The 17724-nt window shown below is 41.1% G+C and overlaps 1 protein-coding gene across 10 annotated transcripts in view; it reads left to right on the top strand.

The window, feature by feature from the left end:
• The window catches only part of dab1a (DAB adaptor protein 1a), a 172061-nt gene that overhangs the window by 131484 nt on the left and 22853 nt on the right, over nt 1-17724 (top strand). For all 10 annotated transcript variants that reach the window (XM_026305632.2, XM_026305623.1, XM_026305624.1 and 7 more), the window contains 2 exons: nt 11090-11229; nt 12951-13049. In XM_026305632.2, coding sequence (XP_026161417.1) covers nt 11090-11229; nt 12951-13049 — 239 coding nt within the window. The remainder of the gene's footprint in view (nt 1-11089; nt 11230-12950; nt 13050-17724) is intronic.

Here is a 17724-nt window from a genome sequence, read left to right as displayed (position 1 = left end):
GCCACTTTGGCAGGTAAAGCAGTGCTTCGGGTAATTTAGATATTTTTCATTTCTAAAACCCTAATGGTAAATACTCTATATTAACACTAGCCCTGACCCACGGATGATGAAGTTTTTTTTTCTTTTTCTATTTGCAGAATATTGCGCTCATAACATCATTACATGTTCAAATAAAACATTCACTGAGGCCTGTCTCTCTGCCTTTAGTGATGTGACACAGAATATGATTACAAGTTATTATAACTTCCACTGCTGTCAACACACACAGTCAATGTCATCACAACTCTGAAAAATCACGACTCCCCCACAATGGGATTTGGCTGAGGATGTGTGGGAGGGTGTTTCTACAGTGTAGCTGGCAGCAGGAAGCATGAAAAGAGTGGTTAAGGGTTATAGCTGTGCAGATGTTAGCTTGTGTGTGTGTGTGTGTGTGTGTGTGTGTGTGTGTGTGTGTGTGTGTGTGTGTGTGTGTGTGTGTGTTTGTGTTTGCTTGTCTCTGGTGTGCGATTAGCAAACACATTATCTTCTTCGTGTGGATATTATGCACACATCCAGTCTATCTGGCACAATCACCGCAGCCATTTACTGTGATATCTTTCCCTGGGGAATCTTAGAGCACAAACAATGGTATTTTGAGCTGGTGTGTGTGTTCTGTGTTTGTATCTGTGTGTACCTTCTATGAGAGGTAATCAGATCTGTTCCCTCCAATCAGACAAAGATTGAATTGAATTGGCTGTCTGCTGTTGTGGTTGTCAGTGGAGGCCAATAGTGGATACAGGGGGACGGAAGACAAAAACAACACTCAGAAGCAGATACACACTTTCCAAACATGGCTTTTCCAGAGCTAAAACTATATTTAGAGGTTACTGCTTCCACACAGTCCTCTCCTGCTATCTGCAGCCCTTCTCCGCCATTAGTTTATATCTGGAAAATTAGTAATTTGTCCATCATGCTGTCTGCCCTTTCACCACTCTATGTATTCATTGCTGTTATCTGTGTATCCATCCACTTTTTTCATCTCTATAATAACTTAGGAGGGAAGGTAAGGGTGGTGAGATCAATCCCATTCCCAGGCAGGTATGTCATTCTGCTCAGCAAATCCACATCCTCTTTCTGTGCAGCAGCTCCAATGACACTCCTCCGCTTCTTTTTCTGAGTGTTCAAAAAGCTCCATCCAAGCTTTCAGATGTGACCACACTGAATTAGCATTCAAAATGCCTGACTCAGAGAGAAAAATATATATCAGTGAAAGCTTTTTATTTGCTTTCTTGAGTCTTGCACACTGTGTTTGTGTGTGGCTGCAGCAGCTTGTGTATTCTGTGATCCTCTCAGTATGTTCAGCTTAGTCCTCTCCAACACACTAGTTGGTGTGGGTTTGCCCACCGCATCACTAACTACAGTCTCCATAGCAACAGTTTGCTCCCTGCTCATAATTTGCACAAAAGGAATATGTCCCAGTGTCACTCACAGACGCTGATAGAGCCTGATACTCTCACCCTGCTGCACTGGTTGAAGGACTTTACGTTTAAAGGGCATTTCTCATTAGTTAAATGTTGGCAGGGTGTTGTTTTTTTTTTTTTGTTTGTTTTTTGGTTTCTTTTTACAGTATATTCAGTTTTATTACAACACACACAGCTGTTTGTTTAGACCTCATCTAAGATACATCTCTGTTACTAGTTATAGAAAAATCTGTATTGTATTTTTTTTAGTCGTGGTGTTATTCTGTCATGTAATTCTCCTGTAATTTGTGTACGGGTTTTGAAGTTACCATGTGGAGTGTTTGCTTTCCAGTTTTTATGAGATGTTTGTCATTTGTCTCATGCACCCGTATATTCAGGTATACAGTGGGTACGGAAAGTATTCAGACCCCTTTAAATTTTTCACTCTTTGTGTCATTGCAGCCATTTGCCAAAATCAAAAAAGTTCATTTTATTTCTCATTAATGTACACTCAGCACCCCATCTAGACAGAAAAAAACAGAAATGTAGAAATTTTTGCAAATTTATTAAAAAAGAAAAACTGAAATATCACATCCATTTCAATGACACAAAGAATGAAAAATTTTAAGGGGTCTGAATACTTTCCGTACCCACTGTAGATTAAACACTGATTAGGACACAAACAATGTAACTTCAATGCCCTCAGCCAGTTTTGCTGTGGACCTTTTTTCATGTCATACCCCTCTCTTTGCTCAAAGGGGGAAAAAGTAAAAAGTTAAATGTAAATATAGTTTGTATAGTTTTTTTTCCCCCAAAAACAAGTAAAGAACTACACAAAGCTGAACTCATTACTGTTAAATAAAAGAAGTCAAAACATTGGATGTGTAAGCGATGATAGGATGTACATGGGAGGAGATCATACATATGGAAAGATAGTCTGGTGAATGGTAGAGTTTCCTTTCCTGTTTTTTTGCTGCATGAGGTTCATTAGTACTCCTTAGTGCCATCATTCTCATCCTGGACCCTGACTGGATGAATGGACAGGGTTCATTATGCAAGATGAAACACAGAAGGATAGAGAGGCAATGGACAGCAGCTTCAAGTCTTACAATATTTTGGCTCAGATGACAGCTTCAAGAGTAGGCTTTGTTGGCAAACGTGCCTTGGCATGGAAGAAGGACTGCTAGGTTTTGAGGAATTACCTGTGTTTCCAAATGCTTTGAAAGAAGGCCCTACAGTGTTTGACGGTCACACACACCCTCAGATGTAAAACCACACACAAGTACGACTTCTGTTCACACAGATTGTCAGATTTAAGAAACAAATACTTGCGACACTTTTCAGTCAGATGTGTCTTTTAGGGTTTTGACAGACTACTACGTGTATTCAGCTGAGGAACTTAGAAAAACGACAAGGACAAACTGCATGGCACTTTTTCTACTTCCTTTGATGGCAGGAAGTATTTGGAATAGGTGCACAGTGCAAGGCTCAGAGATGTGCTTGTTTTTCTTTTGCAGCACTGTGTGAACATTTATGCAGATGTTGCAATTGAGCTTGTAAGTGTGTGTGTGTGTGTGAGACAGAGAGAGAGAGAGAGAGAGAGAGAGTGAGAGTGGCGGCTCATGGGGCGACCGTCAGTGCAGTCCATGGGGGAACCACTTCAGCGTTGCATGACAGGATGCTAGCGGCTTGTTTACAAAGCCCACTCTCTGATGCCCTGTCAAAACACATGCACACATGCATGCATGCACACACGTGCACATACACACACAGACACAGTTACTTACACACTCGCAAGCCGTGTCCCCCATCGTTAGTGAGACCAATTACCTTGTAATTAAAGCCAGTGCGAGAAACAAGCTTTACTACCAAGAGTCCTAGATAGTGAGAGGGGTGCTTTCATGCTGGGTAACAGAGATGAGGTCTTAAAGAGAGAATGAAAGAGAAAGGGAGTGAGTCAACAGGACTGCGAACTGCCTCATGCTAGCAGAGCTATTGTTAGCTTCTTATTAAATGAGAACAGAGAAAAGGATGAAATGAAAGGATAGAGGAGATGATTAAATCACTTTATTCCCCAATAGAACATGCTGTGTTTTGGGCTGTGTGTGTGTGTGTGTGTGTGTTAGATGAAATTAATTTCCTGATGAAAATAGGACTCAGATGACCACTTCAGTCCATATTAAAGTTCCATTTAGACTGAAGTCATAATCAACAAGGTGTCGTCCATGCCGCTGTGTTTTGGTCTGGTAACATCAACTGAGTGCTTTTTGCAAATTACACAGAACATCTTGTTATGGTGCCAATAATAAACCAAACCTAGAATATATGTGCTCTGAAAACAGCTTTGCCACTTAGGAGGCAGCCATTGTGACAAGTGAAGTATACAGGCACAGAGCAGGGAGTGGTGCTGTTTTGCTCTTTGTGCTGCATTAAGACCTTCAGGCATTTCACTACATAAAACTAAAGGAGCACAAACATGAACTCTTTCCAAGATAGTCATGTGAACATTCAGAAAATCCTCATTGGCTTTGTGGTCAGATACAAAAATGAAAAAAGAAACGTAATAAATGTTTTTAGACTTAGATAGATACGGGCGTACCTAATGAAGTGGACTTTGAGCGTATATAGACCATTAATAGGTGTCATTTTACCCTTATTGTTTACATGTCTCTCATTGTAACCAGTTTAACCATCACATGAAATAACCAACTGGCTAAAAATCCATTGGTCTTTATACCACTTAGTCCAGTTCAGGGTGCTGGGGGCACTGCAGCCAATCCCAGTGGACATTGGGTGAGAGGTGACTGCCTAACCACACCAAAAGCCTTATTATAAATCAATGTATGAGTACAAGTGTACGATGAAGTGCAGCAGTGCTGTAGTAACTTTCGATAAATATGAGTTTAGTTTAGTTTGATGTTACATGATGCCACATTGCCAAGTCATACTGGGTTAGAGAGGGAATCTGATATGAGTGATCCTCAGACTCATTAATTGTTCTAGATTTAAATGTATGCTTTATATCACGTGACAGTTTTTTCTTTCACAAATATGTTTGTTTGTTTTTTTTACTATGCATGAGTAATGAAGTTAAAGTCGTTTACATTACATAAAGATGCCTATGCTGTCAAATGTTATCAAATTATTTTTGAAACGAAGAGCCTCCTTAGAGATGTCCCTGTCTTCTCCAATCCTCACGATATACAAGTCAGAAGTTTTCTCTGTCTACTTTTCTAAAGTGACCTTGACATGGGGTGTGGGTGTTTTTGAGTGTGTGTGTGGGGCTGTAATGGGCAGTGTGTTGCGTCTGTCCCTGATGTATTTTTCAGCTCTAATTTGTTCTGTGTTTTCTGCCAGAGAGGATAGCTGGATGCCTCAGGACACACATGCATGCACACACAGTTTCATGCAGAGACAGTTCAGGTCTCTGGCTGTGCCCCTGTCATCTGGTTCAGAGCAACGGGTTGCGGGAGATGGAACCGGGGGAAAAGGGGGATTGAAATAGAGAGAGAGAGAGAGAGAGAGAGAGAGAGAGAAAGAATGTTGGGTGGCGAGGTTAAAAACGGCAGAGGATAAAAGGTACCACTGCCTCTATTTGAGACTGACCAGACATCTTTCTTCACTTGCTTCTAGTTTCATTTGATGATGTTGAATCACCATCTGTGGGTAAACTGCAGCTTTCTTTCATCATAGATACCAAACTGTTAGTAATGAATAGACAGCAAATTCATATCAAAACCTACAGGCAGCACACAAGTGCAAGAATTTAATACATTTTAACATGAACTTCACATATTTTAGTAAAGTTAGAGATCAAAAGATGCATCCCTATTTGTTCAACACAAGAGCAGTCATGTTGCAAATAAGAGAAAAATGCACATCAGCAGAGGCACAACACTCATTTATTTGATGAATGGCAACAGTACTTTATCATCTCGTTTTAGACCTGCCATTTCTTTTCAGCAACTATGGCTGAGTTTTTGTACTGTGTGCATATGCATATATTCAGTCAAGTGTGAGCTTTTGTGTGCCAAATCAATCTGCCAGAATTAAGCATAGAGCTGAAGGGGAAGCTTGTTGTTTTCTTGGCACATGCTGTTTGTGGGTTTAAAAGAGTCTGTGCTGTGAGAATGGGTATGAGTGAGTGCTCTATCTGAACAAGTCTCTGAAAGGTAAAAAGAGCACTAAAAACCCAAAACAGAACACACAAATACTGCTCATGCACACACACACACACACATTTGGAAAACCAGGTTTAGAAGCAGGATTAAATGGAGAGCAACTGTGGGGTTCCCTCATGTGCTGGTAAGTGTTTGTTGGGAACCATCCCAGCTGTAGTTAAGAGCCTCTGGGTGCTGCTTCATCTGGAACACAGTGAACCAAGCTTCACACTTTCCCAGCCACTGCAAACAATACAGGCCTGCTGAAAATAGACAAGTTGTTGGCGATGCACTGTTCTCGACATCTTGTGCCACTGACGTAATTCATGAGACGAATGAGACACGATGCCAACAACTTCCTGTCAAATCAAAAATCAAAGCCACGGGTCCATGTTTCATTCCTGTAGAGAGAGCTGCCACATTGCTCACTCATTCTTACCCAGGGGATTCAAACTAATCACCTAAGTCAATGAAATGAAAGTCAAAGTGTAATGAAATTAATGAATGGGATTGTTATGTATTGTTGGTCTTACACTTAAAACACTTTATACTTGGCTTCAATCCTCAGCCTACATGATCAGCATGAAACTGAATAGAGGAAAAACTGCTCCATTTCCCAGACGACCTGCACAGATATTTGGGTGCCACATCACTATTTATTAAAAAACAGGAAGTCTGCTGCGTTAGACTGTAACTATGACCATACAAGTTTGTCTGGCAGCTTGTCGAGGAAAGCAAGTGTCACTTCTGAGAGGATTTAATTTGATTAAAAGGAAAATGTCGTTTCAATCAACCTGGGTGTTATTTCTGTATCCCGAGCTTCTCTTTTGTATCACTTATAGCTCATCAAATTAATTGCTGTTAATTTTTAACAATGCTGATAGGGCACTTGTTTGAGCAAGAATGACTAGACAGATTTTAAACTTTAAAACTGAAATGAAGGAAAATTACAAAATTCAAATTAGCTCCTCATTTTTTAAATGAAGTACTTTACAATAGATAGATAGATAACCTCCCACATCAAACTTCACTCTAGGAATGCTGCCAAGTTCCCAGATCGGAGCAATTGCTATGATGAGTACAGTGTTAGCTTAACTAATAAACATGGCACGAGATGGACAAATTGAAATGAAAAGGAATAAAGTACAGAAAAACAAATCGGTTTCAATATGTATGCAATACAAATGTAACCCATCTAAAGGATAAGGATCATGCAGAGACAAAGAGGAGCTGGGGAGTATGTGGAGGAGAGGAGGGTTAAAAAGGGACCCAGTTGGGAGAGAGTGCTGGAGGTGCACACCGGAGGCGGAAGGTTACACTTGCCAGAGGCGATGCTGGGGGCTTCCCTGAAGGGCTGGAGGTACCGCGCCAGCAGTCACCTGCTATCTGTCACCTGTGGAAGTGTGTGTGTGTGTGTGAGAGAAAGACACACTCTGTTGGGGAGAGGGGGTCTGTCTGTCATAATGCTGTAATCCTGAGTGACATTTATCCAACAGAAGCTTCACTCATCCATCCATCCATCAGGTTCTGTTCATCCTTTCCTGTTCATCTTTCTCTCTCCGCTTTATGTCCTTCCCTCCATCACTGCTCGTAAAGACAGTAAAACCCACCCTGCATATCAAGTACTCACACACGCGCACACACACACACACTTACATACATACAATGTCTTTATAAGGTATTAAGTGCTTTGCTGTACCATACTGAGAAAGCTAAATTCCAGATATTATGACTGTGGTGTCTGGTGTCAGCTATTTTTGAATGTGTGTAAAAAGAGTGTGTTTGGGTGTGTTTTCACTTGTGGAGCAGGTATGACTAATCTACCAGAAGATTCTTTCATTAGAGTTATGGGATTGTGGGTGGGATGCGTGTGAACATGCGTTTGTACTTGGTTGTGTTTTTTGTGAGAGTGTGACATGAGAAAAACATGAAGCCTGTGTGTGTGTGTGTGTGTGTGTGCGTGCGTGCGTGTGTGTGTGTGTGCGCGCGCGTGTGTGTGTGTGTGTGTTTGTGTCATTGCGCATTGTGTGTCTGTGGAGCAGCAGAAGATAAAAACAAGAGGTTCTTTCATTAGTTGTGTTTGAAGCTAAGCAGGGTCACGGCAATAGCAGACATTTAATTACAGCAGACTGAATGCTTCCCCTGCTGACAGAGAGACGTACGCACATGTACACACAAACCCAACCCACACACACACGCACATACACACACACACTCACAGTGTGGTTGCTCATGGAACATGCTCCCAAAAAGTAATATTATAAACCACTCAGCAGGTGAAATAACCCTGGACCATTTCTACCTTTTTGCTCTTTCTTCCCCTCTAAGCCTTTCTCGACTTCCCTCCCTCCCTGTGATTCTCTCCCTTGGTGTGCTAAGTATAGCAGCAGTAATGGTGATGGATGCAGATGGAAGGAGTGGGTCTTAAATGTCAAACTTAAATGAAAACCTCTGTTCCGGTGAGACAAAAGCAGCTGGACATATCCACTCACCCATTTACATACACACACAGGTGTGTAACAATATAAAATAATAATTTAAAAAATGGGTCCTCAGGTATGTGCATAAAAATTGTGATTAGATTATACAAATGAAGGGTAATGATTATATTTTTTAAGTAAAATAAAAATGTTTATACATGAATATGAAATCAGTACAGAATTGTCACTGAGCTTCTATCTGTGTTTTACATAGAGATGTAGCTGTTCCATTGCTATAATAAAAACTTCTCCAGTCATTTTTTTAAACATGGAGACTTTGATGGGGTTGTCTCTACAGCTACACTTTGTTTAGGGAGTGACCATTCCCTATGGGGGTACAAGGGGCCATTCACACATACAGATCCACAAATCTGGGCCAGAGGCAACTACTAGTCAATAGGACCTGGGCTTGCAGCCCCGCGCTCCCAGTTGAGCTGGGGAGACCTATAAATGGCCAACTGCACGACAGGGGAAGGTTGAGACAGGCTCAGGTCAGAGCTAACTACAATCGTCTTGATTCCAACAGAAAACCAAGCACAGAATTGTTTACAAAGCTTCACTTCACTACATGATGAGTCTTTTATCAAAATGGGGGAATAGTTGACAGTTTCATTCACTATTGTTGTAGGCAAAGGCAGCAGAGAGGTATGTAAATGACGTGCCTAACACATACACTCCCAGAACTACAGATTCATGAGACCAGAATACATCCAGCTACTTCGTGTTCATACAGCATGTGTGAATGCAGTGATGTGAACCCTGTAGCCATTGAAGTCATGGAAGAAAGTGGATAGTAAACATGAATGAAAAACAAAGCACGATTTTAAATATTAAAAGAAACGCAGCTTAGTGTAGGCACCGGCCACGTTCCTGAGTTGTTTTTATGAGCAACACTGAATGTAAACAGAAATTCCAGTTGTCTACAAGAACTCTCCTTAGGGCACCTTTAAAGCTTGTTGATGACTGGATGAAAATGTTGCTTTAAATAGAATATTAAGTTTAAGTTTCCTAGTTTATTGAATCCGTTGCGTTTCCATGACTGCTGCTGTTTGGATGTGAATAATATGTTTTTTAGACACAGCAGCACCTGCATGTTTCATGTTATTGATGCAGTGGGAAATGATGGTTGGGCTTAAGGAGGAGGGGGGGTCATCAGAGCTGTTGACTATTGTACAGTGTGCTCTTATTTATGTGTTTACCACCCTGTATGCATATTTCACAGGACTGTTTCAAGTTTAATGAAGGCAATATTTAAATGTCTTCATACATCTTTTTTGCACTGAACAGAACAATCCGCTGGTGGTTTAATCACTTACTCTCATTTCTGCCTAACAGAGACGTGACACAATAGACTGAGCGATGCTGCTGTTCTCTCTACCTCTCTCCAAAACAAAGACAGATGTTCCTCAGCTCTTTTGTCTCTGAAGACTTTGAGGCAGTCAGTCATGATTTACTCCAAGCAGGACTGTGATTGAGTGTGTGCCTGTCAAATGACTGAGGAATGAGCTCATCCGCACCATATTTGTGTGTGTCTGCGTGTATGTGTTTATTTATTTATTTTTTTTATCAATGGAGAACAGAATGAGATTTTTTTTCTTAGAGATAATCTGCCCATTCTTACTTCACATGGCCAAAAGTTTTCAGACAAATATTCACAAACATGATCTTGGATTAGTAGAACTTACTATTTGAGGTTTTCATGCTGCAGAGCTGTTAACATAAAGGCTAACTCAGCACAAGAATCCTTTATTCCTTTGTTTATCCTCTGATAATTGAGACTTTTGTAACCTTAAGTGTCCTGACACACTGTCCTGCTGCTTTGATCCAGCAAAAATATGATTTAATTCAGGTGACGCAAATGCAAATTTAACAATGAGCACATTTGTGGGCGCCAGCAGGAAAAGCCAAGGGAGGTGGGAGATTAGTATTGGACAAAGATGATTCATTAGTGCCATAAAACACCGTGCATTTGGTTAAACGACTCATTTCTGTCATGCTGCAATGTTGTAGGGACTCTATGAATGGAGGGAGTGTGAAAGAACGAGGAGAGGAGGAGTGGGACCTCTCCATCACTCCGACTATGACCTTCCAAGAGTCATGCTGTTATAGAGTACAGAACTAATGCCTCAATATATTATCTGAATATGCTGCATTATCATTATGCCTCTCCCTCTCACTATTGCTCTTGCAGTCTCTTACTCGCATATACAGACTCAGAAACGCAATAGGGAGACACACACAGATGTGTGGAGTAGTGATCCCTCTATACGATATTTGATGATGAAATGTTTGCGCACTGCAGGTCAGAGATGCAGAAACAGAAGCTGAGAAAGATGGCGAGAGTACAATACAAAGCCCTCTGAGTGGCTATTCTCTGTTCCTGCTTTGTATTATGTGAAGAGGAGCGTTGTAGTCACTTCAGGAGATAATATAGACTTCCTGAACAAGAGCAAGGTCAACACACATGCGTCAACGCCCACACTCACTAATGCATGCGCACAATGCCAACAGTCCTCCACACAACAGAGGGTGAGGAGACAGGGGGGGCTACAGAAGACAAGGCAGATAAGAGCAAAATGTCATACCATTATTTTGCAGAAGAAATGGCCAGACAGGGGAGCTGTCTCGGTTTCAACTCTAAGCCTGCCAAACTTTATTGATTCATGTGTCTGACTATAGTGACCAGTGCCACAGTTTCACTGCATGCAAGTCTCTGATCTCATTTAGTTGCATAAAAAGATATTGCTAATGTCAGTAGCTTTGACCTATACTGTGGTTGTTTTCTTGTAAGATTACTATTGAAGTCTTTTGTGGTGTCTGTGATTGATGATCCTGAGGTAATAGCTGGTCTGAGGTAGCTGGAGGTCCTTGACTGGAAGATGTACTGTAGACTACAGTGTGTGTGTGTGTGTGTGTGTGTGTGTGTGTGTGTGTGTGTGTGTGTGTGTGTGTGTGTGTGTGTGCGCGCGCGCGCGCGTGTGCACGTGTGTGTGTGTGTGTTTGTCTGCAGGGCAGGATCGCAGCGAGGCAGCTCTCATCAGGCGTTTTAAGGGTGATGGCGTTCGCTACAAGGCCAAGCTCATCGGCCTGGACGAGGTCACTGCTGCCCGTGGAGACAAACTCTGCCAGGACTCGATGATGAAGCTCAAGGTAAGAAGAGTCTCTGTCTTCTCTCTTCTCTTTTGATGGGTCTTAAATTAAGAACTTAACTTTCTTTTGGAATTTACTGCTAAAAGCTTGTTGCCAAGTTTCATCTTTGCATTTAGCAGTGAGAAATGGCTGGAAATATGGAGAACTTCACACCCAGAAAGTTCATTGACCCACAAAAAAAAAAATATATATATATATATATATATATATATATATATATATATATATGAATGTGTGTATGCATGTTTGTTGCAGATTTTCTACGCACATTGCCAGAGGAGACGGGGGAAAAAATGGGGGTATAATTTATAGGGACGACGATGATGATTGCGAGAGGAAGTGAGGAGGTTAGCCATATGGATGAGAAGGGGATCGGGATGAATGTCTCATTTGCAAGGACAGGAACAATTATGAAGAGAGGTAGACAGATGGGGCAGTTAGCAGAGGAGGAAAGGCATATAAGCAGCAAATAATTTAGGTGATAGGTGGGAGAGAAAGATGACAGAGGGTAAAGATGGGAAGAAATAGGCCTTTTTATTGATTTATTGAAAAACTAATTAAGTAGATTTTGCATATGGAAGCATGTATATGGAAAACAGATTTTTATGTGATGTGGCACTAATACAAAGCCTACCTCCTTGTTTGTACTGTTTCTAATGAATGCTGAAAGAGAAAACACAGCCTGTGTCAAGAGTGCCTTACTCATTATTAAACACATGGGATCCAAATTTTGCAGGAGATTTTAAAATTGAGAAAATTACCCTTATGTTTTGTTTATATGTAGTGAAAACTCTATCCATCCAAGGCCTAGAAGGTGAGGAGAGGATAGACAGCTCATTGATCAAACCGCTCCCCTCCTCCTCATTTATTCAGACAGGAAATCCATCAGCTCTTTTTCTCTGATCTCTCCACCTCTTCTCTCATACTACTCCTCCCTCTCCATGCCTGACTCCCTCAATTCTCTGATCTCGCACCTCTCATTCTTCTTATGTGACTCACCTATGCAAATGGGGGTCAGGTGAATGTAAAGGGGGGAATCCACTCTTAGTTACACTTATACAGTTATAAATCATCTCTGTGCCATGGTATGTTAGATTTGCAGTAGTTGAGCTGTCAGGAAATGTTGAAATGTGTGTTATTTGGTACCTTTCTTTTTCTCTACATTTAAGTTATTGCTCTCTGACGTTCTCCACATTGCTGTTCAGATCAGATGTATGGCTAAGCTGTTGCATTCACCTGTGGGTAAACAAATCAAACTTTAAGGTCTTTGGTGGATGTTTGTTTTTCCTTCTTCAACAATTCACAAAGTTAGCATCTTGAAAAACTAATGTAAATAAATAAATGTAATAAAAGAACAAACTAAAAAAAAAATGAAATGGTTCTTCGCTGACACTATTTCAATATATTCTTTAATGTGCTGTTACGTTTTCAGTGGAAATAATCAGTTTTTCTGTAGAATTTCTTGCTGTGTGACATTTAACTTGCTAATTTTAAAAAGATGCCAGTTTGTAAAGTCTGTTGGTGATTTTGTAGCTTGGCTTTTATTAAAAAGTAAAAGAAACACACATAATCCTAAACATAATCTAAACATTAACTGTTTAGAGAAACACGCAAAGAGAGGAGTCTTGTGGATTTACCTTTTTATCACACTGCTTTTAACCTGGTTATTTGCTTCATGTTTGTGTGTGTGTGTGTGTGTGTGTGTGTCTTCCTTTCCTCAGGGTATAGCTGCAGCAGCACGGTCTAAAGGAGAACACAAACAGAAGGTGTTTCTGACAGTTTCCTTTGGTGGGATCAAGATCTTTGATGAGAAGTCAGGGGTAAGCTCAGAAGCAAATGTTTGTGCGTTTGCGTGTCCATGTGTGTGTGTTTCCTCTGTTAATGAGGCATCTCCAGGAGAGGGAGGGGACCCTGGGGAAATCAGGAGGTCCTAATTGAAACCCAGAGAACAAGGCCTCAGTAGATGGGAGAACATGGCTATCCCATTGTCTGCCTCTCTGCATACAGCGACAACACTGGTTTCATATTATGCTCCAGGATTAGACATTTTCCATCTTACATGGATGCTTTTCTGGTTGGCCAATTGGATCTGTTCAGTCTTCAGTCTTTGCTGTCCGACTGCTGTCATTCCTCTTTGTTCAGTTTTTTATATCCTTATTGGCTCTCAGGTTCTTCTGTCACTATTTTCACTGTCTGCTGGGAGCTTACAATCCCCCAAATCCCCACAAAAGCAATAAATGTACAGGAGAGTGTTTCACTGGTGACAAGACATATTAACCAGTCGGAGATTTACAACAGTAGGACCTGTGTATATAGGAGACTAAATATGCTGACAGCACAAGGGACAGTAACCAATAGGGCATAGTGGTTTCTTTTTAAGTTTCTTATACAAGGATACTTTGACAGGTATTATCAAGGTTCAGTCCCCCTTCAATCCATACCTGTCACTGTATCCTTGAGCAAAAAATATAGTGTTTGTATTCCCCAGGATACTGGGTGCTCTGGTTGGAGGACAAGCTCAGTAGACAGGCCATTTCACCCTCTTTAGTTCTCTTTAATAATGGAAAATTAGTGTCCCATTAAATCAAAAAAAGTCTATTTTAAGGTGACTGGCTGAATTTGTTCCCTGTAGCCTACTAGGATTATCTGTGCAATGTATGATGGTGACTTTAGCAAAATGTCTGCTGTTGAATGTGTTGAATATGCAACATGAGCTGTCAGCTTCACTCTGTTCTGCCTGGCTGACTGTAGGTCTGATTGTGAATTTACTCTGGTTTAGATACAATACAAACCTGATGTGGTAAGCCTGAGAGTTCACTCCTGGACCAGAGTGGGATGTCAGTGACACTGGGTGCATCTGTGTGTAAGCATGTGCCGAGCAGTAATTCAAACCTGTGGGGTCTTAGGCAGGACAGAGTAACTAGTGGCCTCCCACTAGCAGGCATATTGCATGCAGCCAAAGCCATCACTCATCACTCCAATCCTTCGCCCATTTTTTATAACTGTCACTTTTTTATAACTGTCAATTGTCCTAGTCCCTGATAATTGAAACTCTCTGTAAGATAGAAAGAGATAAAGAGATAGAACCAGAGATACAGAGAAAAGAAAGGGAGCCAGAGTCAAAGGAGACAAGGGCAAGAGAGAGAAGGTGAGAGGAAACAAGGATGTGGAATAGTCTGGTAGATTGAGGATGGGAGAGAGAGAGACAGACTGAAACAGAGTTAGAGGGATGGGTGGAAAATCGGTGCATATGTCAAGGTAAAGCTTTCTACAGGGAGACCTTGTCCTCTGTCTCCTCACATTAATATTAACTATGAAGATATGCTGTCCTTACTATCAGTCCTTCAACCACTCCTAATAGCTAGCAAGGGAGGGAAAGAGGCAGTGAGAGAGAGAATGACTGTGCTGAGGTTCAGGGATCTTGACAGTCTCATTCCCCTCCTGTGCATCAGTCAGCCAGATGGGCGGATGGATGTATGGGTGAACAAATGGATGGATGGGTGAACGAATGGATGGATGGCCTCTCTCTTGAAGGAGGGAAGGTCGTACAGGATGGAGGGTGGTGGTGCTTGAGATGGAGCAGAAGATGAGGGAAGACATTAATCTAGCAAGGGGCCGGCGTGGGTGTCTCTCTCTCTCTGTCAGCCTCTCTCAAGACACACACACACATGCACAGCACATCCTTCTACGGTTTGTCAGTGTCGTCAGGGCCGCCGCACCACGTCAGGTCAAGAACTCACAAGCACAAAGGGCTGAGCACTCTGCCTTGCCGCTACTTCAGAGAATTAAATCAAAAAGATCAAATTAGTACCGTCTGGCTACCAGAAGAAACTATGTAAAAAATTACACATGGAGGAAATCTATTTAAAAAGGACCCTGAGGCAAAATGTTCATATAGAAGCTAGACAGAGAGGCAACAAGGCAAGGCAAACAAGTCAGAGGAGACGTAAAGCACGAAACACTGGTATTTAATTCCAAACCCTTCCACACATTTACTTTGAGTCTTCAGATATCAGATATTTAGTGAATTTATATGATTAACAAAGACTTTACCATTTCCAGTATTAATTGGAAAATAGGGACAGATGAAAGAAAGGAGCTGAGAGGAGCTGAGTTGTCAATGTGAGGGGATGAACCATATGAGATGCCATATCAGGTATCAACATTATTGCTCCCCTTCTTGTTTCTGCGGTGAGAACCCAAGAAGAAAAAAAATGTGTAGAATTACGAAGAATTTGGAAAAAAAGTTGTAGTGCACTATATTAGGACAGAAAAATATGTGAGATGAGGTTTGGGCCTTTGTTCCTGCAAAGTTTAAAGCCCCTTAAGTATTTCTTCACTACCTTAGAGACCTCTCTGCTGCCATTTATAAAACAGACAGCAGTTGAAATTGAAGATTGCAAGAAAGCATTTGGTTTTATTCAGAGTGTGTCTTCACGTAGGAACTCTTCAGTCACAGGAAGTGGCTGACAGGAAAAAAGGGATTTTTCAGGGCTTTTAATAACATTGTGTAAATCTTTTTTTCATTTTTTCCAGCAACTCGCTACCAAAACTGTTGAAACATTATTAACAGGTCCAGTTGAGATTATGTGTTTCTAATTATGTGTTATATTATGTTATATATAATATATATTATATTATATTATATATTATGTTATATTATGTTTCTATTATGTGTTTCTCAGAGTGCCTGCTTCTGCAGGCACTCTGAAAATATTTTCCCTTCAGGAGGGACATGCGAATAGGAGGGAGGAGTGAGAGAGAGACCTGCTTCTCCTCCTCCCCTCTTGCTTCCAGCATAACAGGGAATATCTTGGTTCAGTGGCGAGCAACTGCTGAAGGGCATGCTGCCCACGGTCCCTTAGAGACACTGACGCTGTGCATGTGGTGTGTGTGAGATTGTGAGAGAGAGGCCAGTAGTGCATATCAACAGTGATGGAGAGAAGAAAAGAAAGAGCATCCAGTCTGTATCGACTTTTTTGATACACCCACCTGTGTTTGCAAACAATCCACTTCCCCCGGAGTGTGCATATATTTAAGCAACTTTGCACAGCAATTCATAGTTAATGCTGCCAGACATGTCGGCTCAAGCAACAGACGCCCTCCTGGGACTTAGACTCACTATTCTGTCCAAACTTTACCAAGAATGATGCAACGAAAACATTTACGATGTTTTTTTTGCAACAAAAACAGGAGTAAGTCTCAGTTGTTTTGGCAGAAATGTCTCATAGATTAGACGTCTGAGAAAAATGACTTTTGATCCAGCTCAGTAAAAGCTCAGTATAAATGGTGTTTACTGCAGAGCTATAAGTGGAGGGAATGCTATGAAAAAAAAAAAAGTCTGAGTTAATTTACCAGTTAATTTGGATGATCCAGAATATTCTCATAATAATAATCTCATGGTCACCAAAATTGAACAGTTGAAGAGGATTGCTTGAGCGCTGCTTTGGAAGTAGCACGCATTTCATTTGCATTATGTGTGCACACAACGTGGCAAAAGATTTTAATGAAATGTTCAAAGTTCATTTGAAAAAAATCCAAATGCAAAGGCCCTCTTAGTTGTTTTTAACTTAAAGTGGCAGATTCATTTCTCATTTGAAAATGAAAAGCCCATTTCTCATTCAGTTTTATCATTAATGTTACAGCGTTACGCTTTGGAATACAGGGGGAATGATCTTTCAGTGAAGTCTTTATCCTAATTAGACTTCAGCACTTGATGATGGTGCTTTTTCTATCATTGCATTTATTTTTAAGTCAAGCCCATGAACATCTACTACCATAAATAGCAGCACCAGCTCCATAATTATTTCACACAGCACGCATAAAAGAGACCACATGGATGTCTTCGTGGTTGCACTTTGTAGATGTTAGCCAAACTGAGCGGCTTTTAAACTGGTATGTGATATTTGCAATGTCACTGTCCGTACCATACGTGCCAAATGAGATACTGTCTATATATGTAAACTGTTGCTACTCTGTACTTGCTATCAAGAAAAGGCAGAGCAATTGAATTTATGCAGTCGTCTCATTTTCTGCTCTCTTTGAATCAGAGTCCCTCTTTGTCACCTCACCACCCACCCAGAGATAATTCAATAACCTCTGCAAATGAGCTGTGTGTGTGTGTGTGTAGATTGTGTGTGTGTGTGTGTGTGTGTGTGTGTGTGTGTGTGTGTGTGTGTGTGTGTGTGTGTGTGCGTGTGCGCACATGCATTGCCTTAGCTGTCATTTTCAGGTCAGTCAGAGGTGATAATAATAATCATTACTCTAATTATTAAATTTAGAAGACATGACTCATACAATGATTATCCATTTCATCTGGGGCTCTCAGTGTGTGTGTGTGTGTGTGTGTGTGTGTGTGTGCACGCGCGCGCTCGTGTGTGCGTGTGTGTGTGTGTGTGTCTGCACGTGTGTACTAACCAGTGCCCCATGTTAAATATGTTTCACTTTACTCTGCCCTGTCTTACCTCTGGACTAGTTTCAAAGCAAGCAGATGTG

Source organism: Mastacembelus armatus, chromosome 4 (assembly GCF_900324485.2).
Source record: "Mastacembelus armatus chromosome 4, fMasArm1.2, whole genome shotgun sequence".
Taxonomy (NCBI): Eukaryota; Metazoa; Chordata; class Actinopteri; order Synbranchiformes; family Mastacembelidae; genus Mastacembelus; species Mastacembelus armatus.
Note: the sequence above shows the minus strand (reverse complement) of the source record. Positions and strands in the feature narration are given on the sequence as shown.